General features: G+C 72.5%; 1 protein-coding gene across 1 annotated transcript; it reads right to left on the reverse strand.

The window, feature by feature from the left end:
- Window positions 1-1,513: 1,513 nt before the first annotated feature.
- Window positions 1,514-18,041, reverse strand: HDAC5 (histone deacetylase 5). The gene is given in 28 exon segments (XM_062595361.1): window positions 1,514-1,553; window positions 2,383-2,443; window positions 2,446-2,529; window positions 3,446-3,530; window positions 3,793-3,926; window positions 4,027-4,145; window positions 4,228-4,325; window positions 4,452-4,484; window positions 4,487-4,573; window positions 4,650-4,736; window positions 4,853-4,909; window positions 5,381-5,487; window positions 5,604-5,654; window positions 5,761-5,881; window positions 6,006-6,139; window positions 6,761-6,937; window positions 7,989-8,256; window positions 8,942-9,138; window positions 9,271-9,487; window positions 10,151-10,279; window positions 10,570-10,682; window positions 10,916-11,047; window positions 11,141-11,268; window positions 11,362-11,476; window positions 12,349-12,484; window positions 13,304-13,536; window positions 16,459-16,533; window positions 17,968-18,041. Coding segments are annotated over 28 exon segments (3,240 nt in total). The 5' UTR covers window positions 17,990-18,041.
- Between the last annotated feature and the right edge of the window lie 1,407 nt (window positions 18,042-19,448).

Below are 19,448 nucleotides of genomic sequence, written 5' to 3' on the forward strand. Positions count from 1 at the left end.
CTCAACGGAAAAACCATACGGAGCGCGCGCGAGCGGGCGTCGCGCAGCCGGGAAAGAAACGGAGGCAGAGCCGGCGGCGGGGGCGAGGGCCGGCCCCAGGCGCCGCGGCCCCCGCGCCGCCTCCCCCCCCCCCCCCCACCGCGGGGCTCCGCCGGGCTCGTCCCTGCGCCCCGCGCCGGGGGGGGACACGGAGGAGACGCCCCCCACTTTGGGGCAGCCCCCTCCAAGGCCACTGGGATCCCCGGTTTCGATTCCCAAGGCCGGAGGGTCCCTGGACCCCCCCCCCCCCCCCAAAATCCCATCCTCCCACACCCAAGCCAGGACCTGGGAAGGGGGGGGCGATTTGGGGCACAGAGCTGCTCCCCCCCACCCCCCCCCCCGCTGGCAAAACGCCCTGGAATAACTTAAAACGCAAAGCGCCGTTCCCGTGCTCGCCGCCCCCCCCGCCGCCGCCCGCCCCGAGGACCAGCGGCCGGAGCATCCATTAAAAAAATACTATTAAATAATACATCTGTAATAAAATTATATACCTTTGTTTTGTTTTTTTTTTTCTCTCTCTCTTTTAAAGCTAAAATCGCTCTGAGTCCCTTTCAGCTGGTGAAGTAACAGGAAAAGAAAACGTTCTTTTTTTCTCTTTTTTTGCCTTTTTTTCCTCTCTTTTTTTTTTCTGTTTTTTTTATGAACGGACAAAGTTTCATGGCGACAAACACGGCGGGATCCGTCACTGGTCTGCGCGCGTGGGACGAGAAACCCAAGTTATTTACAGCGAGACGAGGCCCCCGGGTGAGACCCAACCTTCCCCCCCCCCCACCCCGCAAAAACCGGCCCTCGGAAAGGCGAGCCAGGCGCCTCCCCCCTTTCCGAAACGGGGGGGGGGGGGGGGGGAAGGGGGGAAAAAGAAAAAAACAAGAAGGAACCAAAAAGAAAAAAATCACAGAGAAATTAAGGCATTAAAAAAAATGACTTAATTAAAGGCACGAATGTTTCCCATCGGCTCCCCCGGGCCGCGTTCGGCGCGAGCGGGGAAAAAAAGGAGGAAAAAAATGAAAAAACAAATCCGGAGCCGCCCGCGCCGCGCCGGGGAAGCACGCCGGGGAAAGCGGGAGAGGAGGGACGCAAAGACCCAACGGACGACGGCGGAAAGAATCAAAACCAGCGGACGGACAGACGGACGGACGGACGGACGGCCAGACGGCGCGGGACGAGGCGGGGACGCTGGTGGACCCGGATGCTGCACAAGAGACACGACCGCAAACACCGCGTGGAGCTGGAGTCCAACAGGACGTGGGATTTTTTCTCCTCTTTTTAATAGAAAAAGAAAATAATATTCATTTTTTTTTTTTCTTTTTTTCCCTCTCAGTTTCCTTCCGTTTAGCGTTTTGTTGTGGTGGTTTTTTCCTTTTTTTTTTCCTTTTTTTTTTTTTCCTTTTTTTTCCCCTCCCTGTCCGTGTTTCCGTCCAGGAACGGAGGGTGTCCCCCGGGACGGGGGTCACCGCCGGCGGGACGCGGCGCCTCACAGCGCGGGCTCTGCCTCCATCGGCTCCTCCGCGGCCCTGGGGGCAGAGGGAGAGCGAGCGCGGCCTGAGCCGCCCGGCACGGCCCCGACGGACGGACGGACGGACGGACGGGAGGGAGCGCGCGCAGCTCCATGCACGGCCCCGACGGACGGACGGGCGGGCGGATGGATGGACAGACAGACGGGAAGGAGCGCGCACAGCTCCATGCACGGCCCTGACGGACAGACGGGTGGATGGATGGACAGACGGACGGAGGGAGCGCGCGCAGCTCCATGCACGGCCCCGACGGACGGATGGACGGGCGGATGGATGGATGGACAGACGGGAGGGAGCGTGCGCAGCTCCGGGCACGGCCCCGACGGACGGGCGGATGGATGGATGGATGGATGGATGGATGGATGGACGGGCCAGCCCCGCGGGAGCGCGCGCAGCTCCGGGCACGACCCCGACGGACGGACAGACGGGCGGGTGGACAGACAGACAGACGGGCGGGCAGCCCCGCGGGAGCACGTGCAGCTCTGGGCACGGCCCCGACGGATGGACAGACGGGCGGGTGGACAGAGACGGACAGGCAGCCCCGCGGGAGCACGTGCAGCTCTGGGCACGGCCCCGACAGATAGATGGATGGATGGATGGATGGACGGACGGGCAGCCCCGCAGGAGCACGCGCAGCTCCAGGCACAGCCCCCATGGACGGACGGACGGACGGACGGACGGGCAGCCCCGCAGGAGCGCGCGCAGCTCCAGGCACAGCCCCCACGGACAGACGGACGGACGGACGGACGGGCATCCCGCAAGAGCGCGCGCAGCTCCGTGCACTGCCCCGACGGACGGACGGACAGACGGACGGAGGGGGCGGCCGTACCTGGCGCGGCGCGGGCTGCCCCCGGCGCCCACGGAGAGCAGCGCCATGGCGGTCACGGCGCCGCCTCCTCCGCCTCGCCCTGCTGCGCCTCCAGCAGCGAGCGGCCCACGGCCGCCGCGAAGCGCTTCACCGAGCCCCAGTGCGCGCCTGCGCCGGGGGGGGGGGTCAGGGCCTGCCCCCCCCCCCCGGTGGTCCAACCCCCCCCCTACCTCCCCCCCAGGGACAGACCCCAGGGTGTCCCCCCCCCCCAAGCCCTGGGTGCCCCCCACCCCAGCATGGACAGCCTCTGGGGCGCCCCCCCTTCTGCGGCCCCCCCCCCGGGACAGACCCCAGGGTGTCCCCCCCCCCCCAAGCCCTGGGTGCCCCCCACCCCGGCATGGACAGCCTCTGGGGCGCCCCCCTTCTGCGGCCCCCCCCCCGGGACAGACCCCAGAGTGTCCCCCCCACCCCCAAGCCCTGGGTGCCCCCCCACCCCAGCATGGACAGCCTCTGGGGCGCCCCCCTTCTGCGGCCCCCCCCCCGGGACAGACCCCAGGGTGTCCCCCCCCCCCCCCCCGAGCCCTGGGTGCCCCCCACCCCCGGCATGGACAGCCTCTGGGGCGCCCCCCTTCTGCACTTCCCCCCCCACCCCACCCCGGGACAGACCCCCCCCCCCCCAAGCCCTGGGTCCCCTGGCAGGGACAGACCTGGGGCCCCTCTGAGTCCCAGTGAAACCCCCCCCCCAAGAAGGGACAGGCCCCGGGGACCCCCTGGAGCCCCCCCAGGGACAGGCCCCGGGGATCCCCCCCCCCAACCCTAGCCCACCCCCCCTACACAGCAGGGACAGACCCTGAGGACCCCCCTGGTTCAACCCCCCCCCCTGAGCAGGGACAGACCCCGGGGGTCCCCTCTGCCTGCCCCCCTCCCAGCAGGGACAGACCCCGGAGGTCCCCCCTGGCCCCTCCCCCCCGAGCAGGGACAGACCCCAGGGGTCCCCTCTGGGCCCCCACCCCCCCCCCCGAGCAGGGACAGACCCCCGGGGGTCCCCTCCGCCCCCCCCCCCCCCCCGGCCGGGGCCGCTCACTCTGGATCTCGATGACCTTCTCCAGGGCGGCCACGGCGTTGGCGCTCGGCTTCTGCTGCAGCACGGACGGATCCAGCGGCTCCAGCTGCGCCGGCGCCGCAGGGTCGGGGGGGGACACGGGAGGAGGCGTCAGAGCCGGGGGGGCGGCGCCGAGACACCCCCCCCACCCCCCCGTCCCCTAAGGTGGGGGGCTCGAGGGGGCTCCCGGCCCCGCTGCGGGGAAACCGAGGCAGGGAGCGGGGCCGGGACCCCCCCAACCCCCCCCCCCCCCCCACACACAGCCGTCAGGTTTGGGGGGGGGGGGGGGGGCCGTGGGGCCGGACCCCCCCCCCACGGAGGCGCCCTACCTCCAGGCCCAGCAGCGCGGAGACGCAGGCCTCGGAGGCGTCGCAGATGGCCGTCAGGTCGTGGCCCCCCTCCAGCGCCAGCACCACCCGGCCGCCCGCCAGCTCCATCAGCTGCTTGGTCAAGTGGCCGAAACCTGCGGGCACGGAGGCGGCGTGCCGGGGGGGGACGGGGACACACACGCACGCGGCGGTGACGACCCCCCCCCCCCCAAGCATCGTGCCCCCCCCGCTCACATTTGGCCGTGACGGAGTAGCCGCCGAGCGGGGAGAGGTGACCCTCGACGGCGTCGAAGCCGGCCGACACCAGCACCACGTCCGGGCAGAACTCGGTGGCCACGGGCATCACCACGGTCCTGGGGGGGGTGGGGGGGGGGGGGGGCGTCAGCGCCGACCCCGCCGCAGCCCCGGCCCCCCGCCCGGCCCCCCGGCGCCCACCTGAAGGCGGTGAGATACTCGACGTCGCCGATGGGGGGGTCCACGCCGCCCGTCCAGGCGATGTTGATGTTGTAGCCCACTCCCATCCCGCTGCCGACCTGGGCAGAGCCGTGTCTGAGCCCCCCCCGCCGCCCGCCCAGCCCGGACGCCTGGGCCCGCTCCGGCGAGGGATTTTTTTTTGGGGGGGGGGGATATGGAAGGGGACGCCCCGCTCCGGCGCTCACCTCCTCGGGCGCCCCGCTGCCGGGGAAGAAAGTTTGCCGTCGTCGTAGCGGTGCAGGAGATGTAGAGCACGTGGGGGGTCGCCGTAGAAGGCCTGCTGCGTGCCGTTGCCGTGGTGGATGTCCTGCGGCGGGCGAGCAGCGCCGTCAGGGCCGCCCCCCCGGGCCCCCCCCCCCCCGGCCCCGCGCCCGCCGCCTTACCCAGTCCACGATGAGGATACGGCCCACGCTGAGCTTCTGCTGCAGCAGCTTGGCCGAGATGGCCACCGAGTTGAAGAAGCAGAAGCCCTGGGGGGGGGGGGGGGAGGAGGAGGAGGAGGAGGAGGAGCAGGATGAGACCCCATCGGGTCCGGGCCACCCCCCCGGGCACCGCTGCCCCCCGCCCGCGGCGAGCCTCGCACTCACATGGCCGTGGACTCCTCCGCGTGGTGCCCTGGGGGCCTGATGACAGCGAAGCCGTTCTGCAAGGACAGGGGCACACGCGTGTGCACACACGTGCGCGTGCAGGAGGGGGGCACCTTCACCTCCGCCTCCCCACGCTGCGCCCGGGGTGCTCTGCAGACCCCGGCGGGGCTCCCAGGGCTGCAGGTGATTGTGCAAGGCCACGCACACACGGGGGTGTGCACGAGGGCCAGCGTGCACGAGGGCCGTTGCACGCACCCGGGGCAGCGTGCACAAAAGCAGCGGGCACGTGTGCAAGCAAGCGCGAGCACTGTCACGCACAGCCGGGGAAGCGCGCGTTGAGAGCGGCGTGCACACGCGAGGACCACCGCGCACACCCGGGGAAGCGCGCACGGGAGCAGCGGGCACACGCGCAGGCGCGCACGAGCACCACCGCGCACCAGGGCGGTGCAAGCGCACGCAGAGCCTCCGCGCCAGGACGTGCACGCACGCACACGCGCGCACACGCGCATGCACGGCAGCACGCTCACCTTGATCTCGCCGGCGGCCACCTTGAAGGCCAGCTCCACGAGGCAGCCCACGGCCATGCGCACGGCGCTGGACGAGTGCATCTCGTTCCACACCGTGTCACTGTCCACCTGCCCGGGGACGCCGGCGGCGGCGGCGGGGGGGGGGGGGGGGGGGAATGTCAGCGGGGCCCGGCGCACCCCGGACCCCCCCAAGCCCCCCACCCGCACCCCGCCGCGCACTCACCCCCGATGCCCCCGCACGGCAGCACCGCGTACGTCTTCTGGCTGATGGGACCTGCCGGAGCAGAGCGCGCGGTGACACGGGGCACCGCGCCGCCCCCAGAGCCTGGGGGGGGGGGCTCGGGGGGGGGGCCCAGGCATCCGGCGACGCCGGCACCTACCCAGGAGCTTCTTGCTGTCGAGCTTCTGGCGGTTGAGGGGGCTGGTGCCGTAGAGGAGCGCGTGGTGCTCCGAGTGCACCGTCTGGATCTCCTCCAGCGTCGCCTTGCGGCCCCGGATGCGCTGCGGAGGGACGGACGGACGGACGGACAGGGGGCTGAGCGCGAGCGAGGGGGGGGCGGGCCGCGCCGCGCCGTGCCGAGCCGTGCCAAGCCGAGCCGAGCCGCGCCGCGCACCCAGCGCTCACCTCGCACTTGCCCAGCAGCCCCGTCTCCTGCAGGCGGGACCAGATGCTCTGGATGCGCCCGGCGTGCTCGGGGTGCACGGTGGTGTTCCCGCAGGCGCACTGGTGCTTCAGCATGAACGTGTCGTAGACGACGCCTGCGCGGGGCCAGCCGCGGCGGGGCGCTGGGCCGGGGCCGACCGCCGCGCGGGGCGCCCCCCGCCCCACCGAGGTCCCCCGGACGCCCCGCGGGATACGGGACACCAGGGCACCCCCGGGCCGAGCGAGGGACGGGGGCATGTCGCGGACGCCCTCGTGGGAAAGGGGCGCCCACGAACCCACTGGGGGACAGGGACACCCCCACGGGCCGGGGACCCCCCCCGGGCCCACTGCGGGCCAGGGCACCCCATGGGCCGGGGACACCCCATGGACACCCCACGGGCCAGGGCACCCCCCCGGGCCCACTGCGGGCCAGGGACACCCCACAGACACCCCCACAGGTCGGGGACACCCCCCCCCGGGCCCACTGCGGGCCAGGGCACCCCACAGGCTGGGGACACCCCATGGACACCCCCACGGGCCAGGGCACCCTGCGGACACCCCCACGGGCCAGGGCACCCCCCCGGGCCCACTGCGGGCCAGGGCCCCCCACAGGCCAGGGACACCCCATGGACACCCCCACGGGCCAGGGACCCCCACGGGCCAGGGACACCCCACGGACACCCCCACGGGCCAGGGACACCCCCAGGCCTGGCCCCAGCCCCCGCCGCCCCCCCTACCTGTAGTGAAGAGGTGCTTGGGGGGGGCGTCAGGCGCGGGGGGCTTGAGCCCGGCGCTGGCGGGGGACGACTGGGTCCGGCTCAGCGCCTGGTGCGGCAGCGCCAGGAGGCCCAGGGGCGCCGCGGGGTAGAGCTGCAGCGGCTGCGCGTCGGCGAACACCTGCGCCGGGGAGGGTCCTGAGCGCCGGGGCGGGCGCCGCGGGCACACGCGCCACGAGCAATGCACACGCACCATGGGCAACGCACACCCGCGCACCACGGGCAATGCACGCACTACAGGCAATGCACACGCACACACCACGGGCAACGCACACGCACGCAGCACATGCAGTGCACACACACCATGGGCAATGCATGCACACACACCACACGCAATGCACACGCACCACAGGCAATGCACACGCACGCACCATGGGCAACGCATGCACATGCACCATGGGCAATGCACACGCACGCACCATGGGCAACGCACACGCACGCACCACGGGCAACATATGCACACGCACCATGAGAACGCACGCGCACCACGGGCGACGTATGCACACGCACCACGGGCAATGCACACGCATGCACCGCGGGCAACATATGCACACGCAGCATATGCAATGCACACGCACACACCACAAGCAACGTATGCACACGCACCCACGGGCAATGCACGCGCAGCACATGCAACGCGCACGCACGCATCACGTGCAACGTGCCCCAACGCCCGTCCCGCGGCCGCAGGCAGGTGCCCTCGCTGCCCGGCGTGGCAGCGCCACGTGCGCCCACGCCACGGCCCGCCCGCCGTGCGACACGCTCGCGCAGGTGCCTGCAGCCAGGCCGTGCCCGTGCCGGGGCCGGCGCGCCGCGGAGGGGGGCCGGCAGCGGGGCGAGGGGGGGGGGGGAGGATGAGTCACGGCGGGGGCCGCGGGCGGGCGAGCGGGGGGGCCGCGGCGCGGGGTGGCGGAGCCGAGAGGCCGGCGCGGGGGCGGCGATGACTCACGGCCCCTCCGAGTCATCGCTGCGGCAGCGCGCGGGGCCGGGGGGGGGGGCGGGGAGTGGGGGGGGGTCTGGGCCCCCAACGGAGCCGGGGGAGCCGCCTCGGCCGGGCGAGACCCCCTCGTGCAAGGGCCCCTCGTGCAAAGGTGGTGCAGGGGACGACTGGGGAGCTGGTGGCGTTGGGGCTGCAGCGGGGTCCCCCCCCCCCACCCCCCACCCAAGGGCCCCCCCCCCGAGGACTCACCTGCTTGTAGGTGACACCCAGCTCGGCGACCTCGGGGCTCCCGGCGGCCTCGGCTTCGTCCCCGCTGTCGCCCGGCTCGTCGCGGGGCCCCTCGGCCTCCCGCAGCGGCTCCGGGGGGGCCCCCGGCGTCCGGGGGGGCGAGGGCCGGCGGCGGGCCGGGGGGGCCCCCGGCGCCCGGCGCCGGCTCCTGCTGCTCCGTCAGCTCCTCCTCGGTCTCCTCGGGGTGGGTGGTGGGCTGCCGCGCCAGCTCGCCCGGCTTGGAGAGCAGCTGGGGCGCGGGCACCCCAACGCTCAGAAAGCCACCGAGCCCCACGGCCGCCCCACGCCAGCCCCGGCTCCTCTGCCCGAGCCGCCTCACCCCACGGCCACCTTGTCCCACGGTCACCCCACGCCAGCCCCTGCCCCACGGTCACCCCACAGCCACCTTGTCCCACAGTCACCCCACGCCAGCCCCTGCCCCATGGTCAACCCATGGCCACCTTGTCCCACGGTCACCCCCACACCAGCCCCTACCCCACAGCCACCTTGTCCCATGGTCACCCCACACCAGCCCCCGCTCCATGATCACCCCATGGCCACCTTGTCCCATGGTCACCCCAAGCCAGCCTCTGCCCCACGATCACCTCATCTCACGTCCACCCCATACCCACCCTTGGTCTGCGTTAACCCCACGGCCACCTTGCCCCATAGCCACCTCGTCTCATGCCAACCCCTGCTCTGTGATCACCCCACGGCCACCCCATACCAGCCCCTGCCCCACCGTCACCCTGTGGCCACGTCATCCCATGCCCCACGGCCACCCCATACCCGCCCTCGGTCCACATTAACCCCACGGTCACCTTGTCCCATAGCCACTTTGTCCCGTGCCAGCCCCTGCTCCGTGGTCATCCCACGGCCACCTTGTCCCACGGACGCCCACGCCAGCCCCTGCCCCACGGCCGCCCCGCGCCCACCTTGCCCAGCTGGACCTGCTGCTGCTTCTCCAGGAAGTGGTGCTGCAGGGCGCCGTGGGGCAGGGCCTGGGGGCTCTGGGGCAGCGGGGACGACTGCGTGCGGCTCAGGGGCCGGTGGCGCGGCAGCTTGCTCACGGCCCGCGCGCCCGCCGCCGCGCGCTCGCCCGTCACCAGCGGCGACTGCCCGTGCAGGGGCACTGCGGAGGCGGCCGCCGTGAGCGGGGCACGCGCGGGGGGGGGGGGGGCATGCGTGCATGCACGCGCGTGCACGCACACGTGCGCGTGCACACACACACGTGCGCGTGCAAGCGAGCAGGGCCGGCACTCACCGGCGATGAGGGTGCTCTGCTGGCGCGCCTGCTCGAGCAGCAGCACGTGCTGCAGCAGGGACGCGGGGCCGGGCGCCTCCCCCTCCAGGGCCACCCCCAGCAGGCAGCCGGGGATGGACGAGGTGCTCAGGAACTTGCCGGTGAGGGCGGCCCCGGGGCGCAGCGCCGTCACCGCCGGGCGCTCGGCCTCCGCCTGCGGCGGCAGCTTGGGGGACGCCTGCGGTGCCGGAGGGGGGGGGGGGCGGCTCAGGGTCTGGCAGCCCCCCCCCCCCACAGCCCCAAGGGTCCCCGGAGCCTGGCTGCCCCCCTCCGCCCCCAGCCCGCCGCGCTCTGCCCCCACTTTGGGGACACCGGAGAGCTGCTGCTCGCCCCACGCGTCTCGGTGTCGCGCCGTGGGGAAACCGAGGCACGAAGGGGTCCCGGGCGGCATCGAGCCCGGACGCCTGGGCTCCCGGCTTGTGACACCCCCAGCCCATCCACCCTGGCCCGTCAGTCCCCCCCCTGCGTGGCACCAGGTCCCCATGCCACCCCCGTGGGGTGCTAGGTCCCCCACCCCACCCCAGGGACACCAGGTCCCCACGCCACCCCCGCGGGGTGCTAGGTCCCCCACCCCACCCCAGGGACACCAGGTCCCCATGCCACCCCCGCGGGGTGCTAGGTCCCCCACCCCACCCCAGGGACACCAGGTCCCCACGCCACCCCCGCGGGGTGCTAGGTCCCCACTCCGGCCCCATAGGAGGCCAGGTCCCCATACCAACCTCAGGGGACATAGGGGGGGTCCAGGGTGACCCCACGCGACACCAGGCCCCTGCGCCGCCCTGCTGGGGCGCAGGGTCCCCCCCCCCCCGACCCGACCCCACGGGGTGCCGGCCCCACTCACGTTGAGGTGGGAGTTGGTCACGGTGACGGTGGCCTGCAGCCCCAGGGAGATGTTGGGCAGGGACGGGGACGTGTAGAGGCTGAGCTGGCCGGCGCCGTCCAGGGCGAGGGCTCGGTGCTGGGGCAGGAGCTGCTGCGCGGCCGGGGTGCAGCGGGAGCAACGGTGGGGGGGGGGCCTCAGGCGCCGGAGGGGGGGGGGGGGGGGGGCACGGCGGGGAGCCCCCCCAGCCCGGCCCGACCCGGCCCCGCCGCGGCGCCGGCTGATTGGGATGCGAGGCAGAGGCGGCTCTGCGGCACCCGGAGCCGGCTCAAGGTGACCCCCGGCTCGCGCCGCACACCCGTCGCATGCACACCCGGGGCCCCCGAGCGTGCAAGCACGCGCGTGTGCCCACGGTCCTCGCGGTGCCGCCGGGCGCCTACCTCGGCGTGGATGTTGGGGACGGAGCCGGTGAAGCCGTTCTCGGCGATGGCGCTGTTGGAGCTGTTGGGCGAGCTGGGCCCGGAGCCCGGCGCGCTGCTGCACACCGAGGACACTGCGGGGCGGGCGGCCGGGCGTCACGGGCGGCCCCCGGCCCGCACGAGCACGCGCGCGTGCAAACGCCCGCGCGCACCGAGAGCGGACCCAGGAGCCCCGGCCGGCCGGCCGGTCCGACCGACCGCTGCCCCTCTCTCCCCGCGCGGGGACCGAGCCGGCCCCACGGCGCGTCCCGGGCGCGCGGGGTGGGGTGGGGTGGGGTGGGGTGCAGGGGGGCCGCTCGGCACCCACCCGTGATCTCGACGGCGCGCTTCTTGAAGGTGCTGACGACGGTGCCGTCCTTCCGGCGCAGCAGCGGGCTGCTCCTCCGCTCCGCTACCTTCTGTTTTAACCGCGAGCGCACTTTCAGGTTGGGTTCGGAGGCTGCGGGCACCGGGAGGGCACGAGAAGCGGCGTTAGCGGCGGGCGGGCGGCGCGGCACGGCGGGCTGAGCCCCGCGCCGCTCGGCTCACGCACCGGTCTTGCGCAGCGGGAAGTCGTCCCGGCTGTCGTAGGTGCCGAGCAGGGGGAGCTTGTAGGACGGCGGCGTGCCCGGGCTGCCCGTCTGCGGAGGGGAACTCTGGTCCAACGAGGTATGGTGAGCCCTGCGCAGAGCCGGGCGGGACGCGGCGTTAGCCAGGACGCCTGGGCCCCCTCTCCGGCTGCAGGGGGGCAGGGGGTCCCCGAGGGCGACCTACCAACATTTGGGGTGCTGGGGGAGGGAATGGTTGAGGGCGCCGGCGGCCGGCTCCTTCGTCTTGCTGAGCAGGAACTCCTGGAGCTTGAGCTTCACCTCGGTGCTGGCGATGGCGCCTGGCGGCGGCGGGCGGCTGGGGCGCGCGAGGACGGGGACGGCCCCCCGCGCCCGCACCCACGGCCGCCCCCTAAATCCGATCGCCTCCCCCCCCCACACACACACAAATGCATGTGCACCCCCAGATCCTGTATCTGCCCCCCACCCCGGACCCTGTGTCACCTCGGACTTGCATGCACCCCCCCCCCCCCAAGACCCTATATCTGCCCCTCTGGGCCCTATAGCACCCCAGACTTGCATGCACCCCCCCCTCAGACCCTATATCTGCCCCTCTGGGCCCTATAGCACCCCAGAATTGCATGCACCCCCCTCAGACCCTATATCTGCCCCTCTAGGCCCTACAGCACCCCAGAATTGCATGCACTCCCCCCTCAGACCCTATATCTGCCCCTCTGGGCCCTATAGCACCCCAGAATTGCATGCACTCCCCCTCAGACCCTATATCTGCCCCTCTAGGCCCTATAGCACCCCAGAATTGCATGCACTCCCCCTCAGACCCTATATCTGCCCCTCTGGGCCCTATAGCACCCCAGAATTGCATGCACTCCCCCTCAGACCCTATATCTGCCCCTCTGGGCCCTATAATACCCCAGAATTGCATGCACCCCCCTCAGACCCTATATCTGCCCCTCTGGGCCCTACAGCACCCCAGAATTGCATACACCCCCCCCCTCAGACCCTATATCTGCCCCTTTGGGCCCTATAGCACCCCAGAATTGCATGCACCCCCCTCAGACCCTATATCACCCCAGACTCACATCTAGTCCCCGAATCCTGTATCTCCCCCCAGGCCCTGTATCACCCCGGGCTCCCACGCAGCCCCCGGGCGCCGCGTCTGCCCCCCAGGACCCCCGGCCCGGCCCGCGCTCACTCTCGCGGCTCTTGTCCTTGGTGCGCAGGGCGTGGAGCTGCTCCAGGCGCTGCTGCTCCAGGGCCTCCTGCCGCTCGCGCTGCCGCTGCTGCTCCAGCTCCTGCTGCCGCCGGGCGGCCAGCGCTTCCTGCTGCTGCTGCGGGGGCACGGCGACGGCGTCGGCCCCCGGCCCCCGGCCCGGCCCCCCCCCGACCGATGGGGTGCGGGGAAGCAGCCCGACCCCTCTGATCTCCCCTCCCCCTCGGCGGATCAGGCCCCCGGGTCTCATCGCTTCCCCCCCCTACAAGGGCTCTGTCGCCCCAGGAGGGTGACCTGCCACCCAACCCCCCCATGCCGTTCCATCACCCCCTAAGCTGCCCCATACAGCTCCACCGCCTTGGGGTACGCGATCCCCACCACGACTGCTCCATCACCCCTGATCCCCTCCCAGTTGCACCATCACCCCAAGGGTATGTGATGCCCCATGGCTCCATCACCCCAATCCCTCGCCATGACTCCATCACCCCAGGGTACATGACGGATGACCAGAGCCCATCACCTCCAAACCCTCCCTGCGGCTCCATCAGCCTGGGGTATAGATGTTCCAGAGCTCCACCACCCTGGGGTATGAGATACCCCACAGCTCCACCACCCCGGGTTACGTGATGCTCCGTCACCTCCAATCCTTCCCCCACGGCTCCATCATGCTGGGCTATGTGATACCCCACAGCTCTGTCACCCCGAGGCAGGCAATGCCCCAGGGCTCCACCACCCCTAAACCCTCCCCACGGCTCCATCCCTCCAGGAGGTGATGCTCCAAGGCTCCTCCACCCAAGAGCATGTGATGCTCCAGGGCTCCACCACCCCAGGTTACAAGATGCTCCAGGGCTCCACCACCCCAGGTTACAAGATGCCCCATGACCCCACCACCCCCCCGGCAGCCCTGGGGGGGCCCCGCGGCGGGGTGCCGGCCCACCTTGAGGTGCTTCTGGAGCTGCACCTCGTGCTGGCGCGTGAGGTGCTCGTGCTGCTTCTGGAACTCGGCGAAGAGCAGCTGCTTCTGGAGCTGCTGCTGCTGCTTGAGGGCCAGGAGCTCGCGCTGCAGCTGCCGCTCCCGCGCCGCCGCGTCCAGCGCCGCGTCCAGCCCCGGCCCCCGGCGCTCGCCGCACGCCTCGGGCGCCCCGCACGCCTCCGCCGGCCCCTCCGCCCCTGCCGGCACGGCCCCGTCAGCCCGCCCCGGGGACGGACGCTCCGGCAGCCCGGACTCCTGGGCCCCCCTGCCAGCTCTAAGGACAACGATGGGCCCAGGAGTCCCCGGGAGGCCCAGGGTCCCCTCGAGCCCCCCAATATCACCTTGTCCCCCCCCCCCCACCCGTGACACCCCAGCCTGTAACATCTACAAGAGCTCTCCAAAACCAACCCAGATGTGGGGGCACGGCTCAGCTCCACCCCCCCCACCACCACCGACACCCCCTCCATCAGACCCCCCAGGAGGGAACCCGGGCGTCCGGGGCGGCGCCCCCTCCCTCCTCCCCCCGCCCCGGACGCCGGGGCCCCATGCAAACAGGAAGGCGGGGGCGGGGGGCGCGCGCTGCATGCTAATGTGCCCCGGCCCCCCCGCCGCGCGCGGCAACGCGTCGGGCACTGACGCGCGCCCGGGACGGACCCGCGGACGTCACCGCGCCCAGGCGCGCGGGCAAAGGCGGCTGACACCCCCCCCCCCCGTGCGAGCCAGCCCCCACCCCCAACCTCCCCCGTGCTGGCCAGCCCCCCACCCCACTGTGCCGGCCAGCCCCAGTCCCCTGGGCCATGCAGCTCCCAGTACCAACCAGTCCCTTTCTCCAGTGCAAACCAGCCCCCAGTACCAACCAGCTCCCTCCCCAGTGCCAGGCAGCCCCCATCTCCAGTTCCAGCCAGCTCCCCGTACCAACCAGTTACCCTCCCCAGTGCCAAACAGCCCCTAGTACCAACCCACCCCCAGTACCAACCCGGGCCCTTTCCCAAGGCCAAACAGCCCCAGTGCCAGCCAGCCCCCCCCCCAGTGATGATCAGCCCCTCAATTAACAAACACACCCCCAGTACCCACCAGTCCTCCCAGTGCCAGCCCCCCAGTATCAACCGGTCCCCTCCCAATGCCAGCTAGTCCTCCCGGTACCAGCCCCCAGTACCAACCACTCCCCTCCCAGTGCTAGCCAGTGCCGCTGCCTGGCACCCCCCAGCTCCAGGGGGCAGAATAGCCCCGGTGCCCACTGGGGGGGGGGGGGCAGCGGCGCCTGGCAGCAGCCTAAAAATAACCCCAGGAGGGGCCGGAGCCGGGGCCGGAGCCGGCCCGGCCCCAGGCGAACATGCACTTAGGGGCGCCTCTGAAGTGGTTTGGGCTGGCAAGGGGCCACCCGGGCTGCCACGCCGCCTGGCCGCCAACCCCGTGCGCCGGTTCGGGCCTGGCCCCGGCGGGGGGGGGGGGGGTGAGGACCCCCGGCCCAGGAGGGGACCACGGGCTCCGATTAACCCCTTGGCATCCAAGGGCCCAGCAAAGCCAAAAGGGTTCCCAGGACGGGCCTGGCGGTACTGGGAAGGGCCCCGCGGCCCCCCGGCCGCAGGTACGGGAGAGCTGGCACCCCGCGCACGGAGAGCCAGGCCCCGCCGTGCACACTCGTGCAAGGAGAGCCAGACCTCCCTGTGCACACCTGTGCAAGGAGAGCCAGACCTCCCCGTGCACAGAGAGCCAGGCCCCACCGTGCACACTTGTGCAAGGAGAGCCAGACCTCCCCGTGCATGGAGAGCCAGGCCCCGCCACGCACACCCGTGCAAGGAGAGCCAGACCTCGCCGTGCACACTTGTGCAAGGAGAGCCAGATCCCGCCATGCACGGAGAGCCAGACCCCACCATGCACACTCGCACCAGGAGAGCCAGGCCCTTCCCGTGCACGGAGAGCCAGGCCCTTCCCGTGCACACCCGTGCAAGGAGAGCCAGACCTCCCCGTGCACAGAGAATCAGACCCTGCCACGCACACCCGTGCAAGGAGAGCCAGACCTCCTCATGCACGGAGAGCCAGACCCCACCATGCACACTCGCACCAGGAGAGCCAGGCCCTTCCCGTGCACGGAGAGCCAGGCCCTTCCCGTGCACGGAGAGCCAGGCCCTGCCATGCACACCCGTGCAAGGAGAGCCAGACCTCCCCGTGCACAGAGAATCAGACCCTGCCATGCACACCCGTGCAAGGAGAGCCAGACCTCCTCATGCACGGAGAGCCAGACCCCACCATGCACACTCACGCAAGGAGAGCGAGACCCTTCCCATGCACGCCCAGATCCCCCCATGCATGCCCGTGCACAGAGAGCACGTGTCAAAACACCCGGGCCCAGCAGCAGCAAGGCCGGCGCCCTGCCGTCGGCACCGACGTGCCACCGTCCCCGGGGACGGGCACCAGCCTCCCTGCGCCGCCTCCCGGAGGGCAGAGCCCCAACACTGGCTCTGTCGAGGGCTCCTGGGGCCAAGCAAGCCCTGTCGGCCCCAGCTTCGCCTCCCACCTCGGCGCCGCGTACAGCGCCGAGCACGCACCACCAACCCCACGCCCAAAACCACCCCGAGAGAGGGCAAAAAAGCGCCCGGGAGCTCCCCCCACCCGGCTGCCGGGCCCCGCGCCGGAGCGGCATCGCTCGCGGCACGGTGCTAAAACCCGCCTGGCAGAGATAAGCGGCTCAGAGATCCAGCTCTAAAAATACCCACCGGGTATTCTTAGCCGCTGGCAGGCGGCGGCGAGCGCTCGGAGCACCGGCTCGTGCAGAGCACCGGCTCCGGGACCGGCCACGGAGCTGCCGCCAGAGCCCCGCGCGGGGCCGGGAGCCCACGGGGGTGGAAGCACTGCACCTGGGGATGCCCGGGTGCAAAGCCGCCCGCGGGAGCCGGCCTGGCACCCGTCTCGGGACGCCGGCGCAGCCAGAGCAGCGTCACCCGTGCCCGCCGCGAGCGCCCGGTGCCGTGGGAAAAGACGGCGAGGGGTTCCCGCGGCAAGGGCCGCCCCGGCCGCGAGCGCGGGATGCGCTCCCGGAGCACGCCGCCGCGGCCCTTTCCAAAGGCCGAGTGCACGGCACGGCACGGCACGGCACGGCACGGCACGGCGGCACTCACCTGCGGCGGGGAGGGCGGCGCGGAGCTGCGCGCGGGACAGGAGCTCCAGGGCGGGCTCGCGGCCGGCTGCGCCGTCTGCGGGCAAACACGGCTCCGTCTCGTAGATGGTCTGCAGCGCGGCGGGCGCCGCCGGCGCCCCGGGCACCAGGAGCATGCCGGGGGCTGGCGGGCGCCGCGGCGGGGCCCGGCGAGACACCCCCTCGGGTCCCGACGGGCGGCCGGTGACGGACGCGGCGGCCTCCGGCACCGTCACGGCAGCACCCCGGCGCGGCGCCGAGCGGGCGCCCGTAGCCGCATCCCGGGCTCCGCCGGAAAAGCGCTGCCGGCCCCCGCGGGGCCACGCCGCTCGCCGCCGCGTGCCGTTCCCGGCGTCCCGGGAGGCGGCGAGCGCCGAGGGCGGCTGGAAATAGCCGGAGCACGGGAGGAGCCGGCTATAAATAGGGCAGTGTGCTAGGGGAGCCGGGCTCCGGCGCACCCGGGGGACGCCCGCCCGCCGCCGGCTCCGGCACGGCGATGAGGCACGAGGGAGCCAACCTCCCCCCCCCCCCCAAAAAAAATACAGCCACGTCGCAGAAACCGGGGAAATCACTGCTCCCCACTCCTGCTTGCCTTGGTTGGGGGGGGGGTCCAGCTGCGCTGCCGAAACGCAGATTTGGGGCTCAAGCAAGGGGGTGGGGGCAGCTATGGGGGCGACGGGGGGCAGGGGCTGGGCTCCCGCTGCCTGGGGGCCCCCTGAGGACCACCACCCCCCACCCTAAGCCCCCAGGGTCTCCCCGCAGGGCCGGGCCCCCCAGCCCCCCCGCCCCCCAGCACTGCCTCCCTCCTCCTCCCCGCCTGGAGACCCTAATTGCTCCGGACGTTAAGCCGCATCAGCGCCGCCAGGAATAAAATCCGGGTTACGGCACGGGGGATTAATCCCCCCCCCCCGCCCACGGAAAACAAATTCAAGCAACATCCCCCTCCCCCCCCTCCACGAGCCCCCAAGATGGGGGCAACCCCCCACCCCAAACCCCGCCGCCACCCGCCCGCACCGCGTCGGGGCCCCGAAAGCAGAGCCCGGGGCTGGGAGCTGCTTTCTGCCGGATCAGTGATGTGAACTGGCTCGGCCATGGTGGCGATGCTGGGGGGGGGGGGGAGGCGGGGGGGGGGGCAGGACAGGACCAACCCCCCCGAGCATCCCGCTACCGTCCCCGCATGCCCCCTCCTCCCTCGCAGGCCATGCGTAACCCCCCCGACGGGCAGCCACGTTTATTTACCAGCGCCTTAATCCGAGCCCTGACTTTTAATAGCCGGGATATTTATGGGATGCCTCCCCCCCCCCCCCCCGACGGCGGCCCCCCGCCCGCCAGGGCGCTTCGGCCCTTGACGTCAGCGCAGCTATTCCTGGCGCCGCCGGCGGGCAGGAGGCCGCGGGAACGAGCCCTGCCCGGCCCGCGGCGGCGGCCCGGCCCGGCCCGGCTCGGCTCGGCCCGGCCCCCGGCTCCGGGGGCTCGGCGGGCGCCGCCTCACCTGCGTCGCTCGGGGAGCTCATGGCGGCGGGACGTGGCGGCTGCAGGCGCCGAGGCGGAGCGCGGCGGGCGGGCGGGCGGGCGGCGAGGCGCTCAGCGCCGCCCGGGCCGCTGCGGCATGCTCCGCGGAGCCCTGCGGGGGGCCAGCGCCGTCAGCGCGGGGACGGCGGCCGCCGCCGCCCGCGCACAAGGCTCCGCAGGAAGCGGGGGGGGGACGCACGGACCGCGGCCGGGGGGCGGCCGGGCCCCGCGGGGGGGCAGCGGCAGGACGGCACCCCGGTTTGGGGAAAGGGGGGGGGGGGGGACCCCGCACTCGCAACAGGTTGGGTGCGGGGGGGGGGGGGGGGTTACCGACATAGCCGGTGCAACGGGGCCCCCCCGCACAGGCGCTTCTGCAAACAGCCCCTCTGCAGAGGAGCCCCGGCCCGGGCCCTTCGCGCAGCGCCGGCGCGGATGCACGTCCCCCCCCCCCCCCCCCCCCCGCCCTGCATTGCACAACGTAGCGCCCGGTACGCGGCGGCCCCCCCGCCACATTGCACGGCGCCCCCCCCCCCCCCGCATTGCACGGCGCAGCCCTCGGTGCACGGAGCCCTCCCCGCGCCGCCACCCCCCCCCCCCCCGGGCATCGCACAGCGTAACCCGCGGTGCGCGGCGGCCGCCCCCCCCCCCCCCCCCGCCACATTGCACGGCGCAACCGACCCCCCCCCCCCCCAGCGCGCCCCGGCCCCAACGCGTGCTCGGCGCGGCGGCCTCGCCCCCCCGTTACCTGCGCGGTGCGGGGCCGGCGCCTAGCGGGGCCCCGCGCGCCGCCCGCCGCGCGCCCCGCCCGGCCGCGCCGCCCCGCGCGCGCCCCGCCGCCCCTCCATCTTCGCGGCGCGGCCCCGCCCGCCCCGACAACAACATTCGGTGACGTCACTCGCCGTCACGTGACGGAACCCTGCGCTAAAAATAGCCTCGCCCCCCCCTTTCCTCCCCCCCTACACCCCTCTTTCCCCTGCCCCGGGGGCGGGGCGCTGCGGGGCCGCGGGCGCGCGCTTAAAGGGCCCGCGGGAGCGCGCGCCGCGGGCTGCCGTGCAACGCACACGCGTGTGCGGACATGCGTGCGTGCGTGTGTGTGTGTGTGCATGCGCTGCGGGCTGGCGGGCAACTGCACGCGTGTGCGTGCGTTCGTGCCGCAGACGGGCGTGCGCTGGCACACGTGCGTATGCACGCACTGCAGGCTGATGTGCAATGCGCGTGTGTGTGCGTACGTGTTGGTGTACGCACACACATGTACCCTGGGCTGGCATGCATCAGCACTCTTTTGTGTGTGCGTACCATAGGGTGGCATGCAACAGCACACCTGTGTATGTGCGTGTGCACCAGAGGCAGGTGTGCAAGCAACGGCACATACGTGCATGCTTGTCACAGTCTGCCATGCAAAGTCACATGTGTATGTGTGTGTGCATGTGCACTCCATGGGCTGACACGCGATAGCACACG

The sequence above is a fragment of the Rhea pennata genome, chromosome 26 (assembly GCF_028389875.1).
Source record: "Rhea pennata isolate bPtePen1 chromosome 26, bPtePen1.pri, whole genome shotgun sequence".
Taxonomy (NCBI): Eukaryota; Metazoa; Chordata; class Aves; order Rheiformes; family Rheidae; genus Rhea; species Rhea pennata.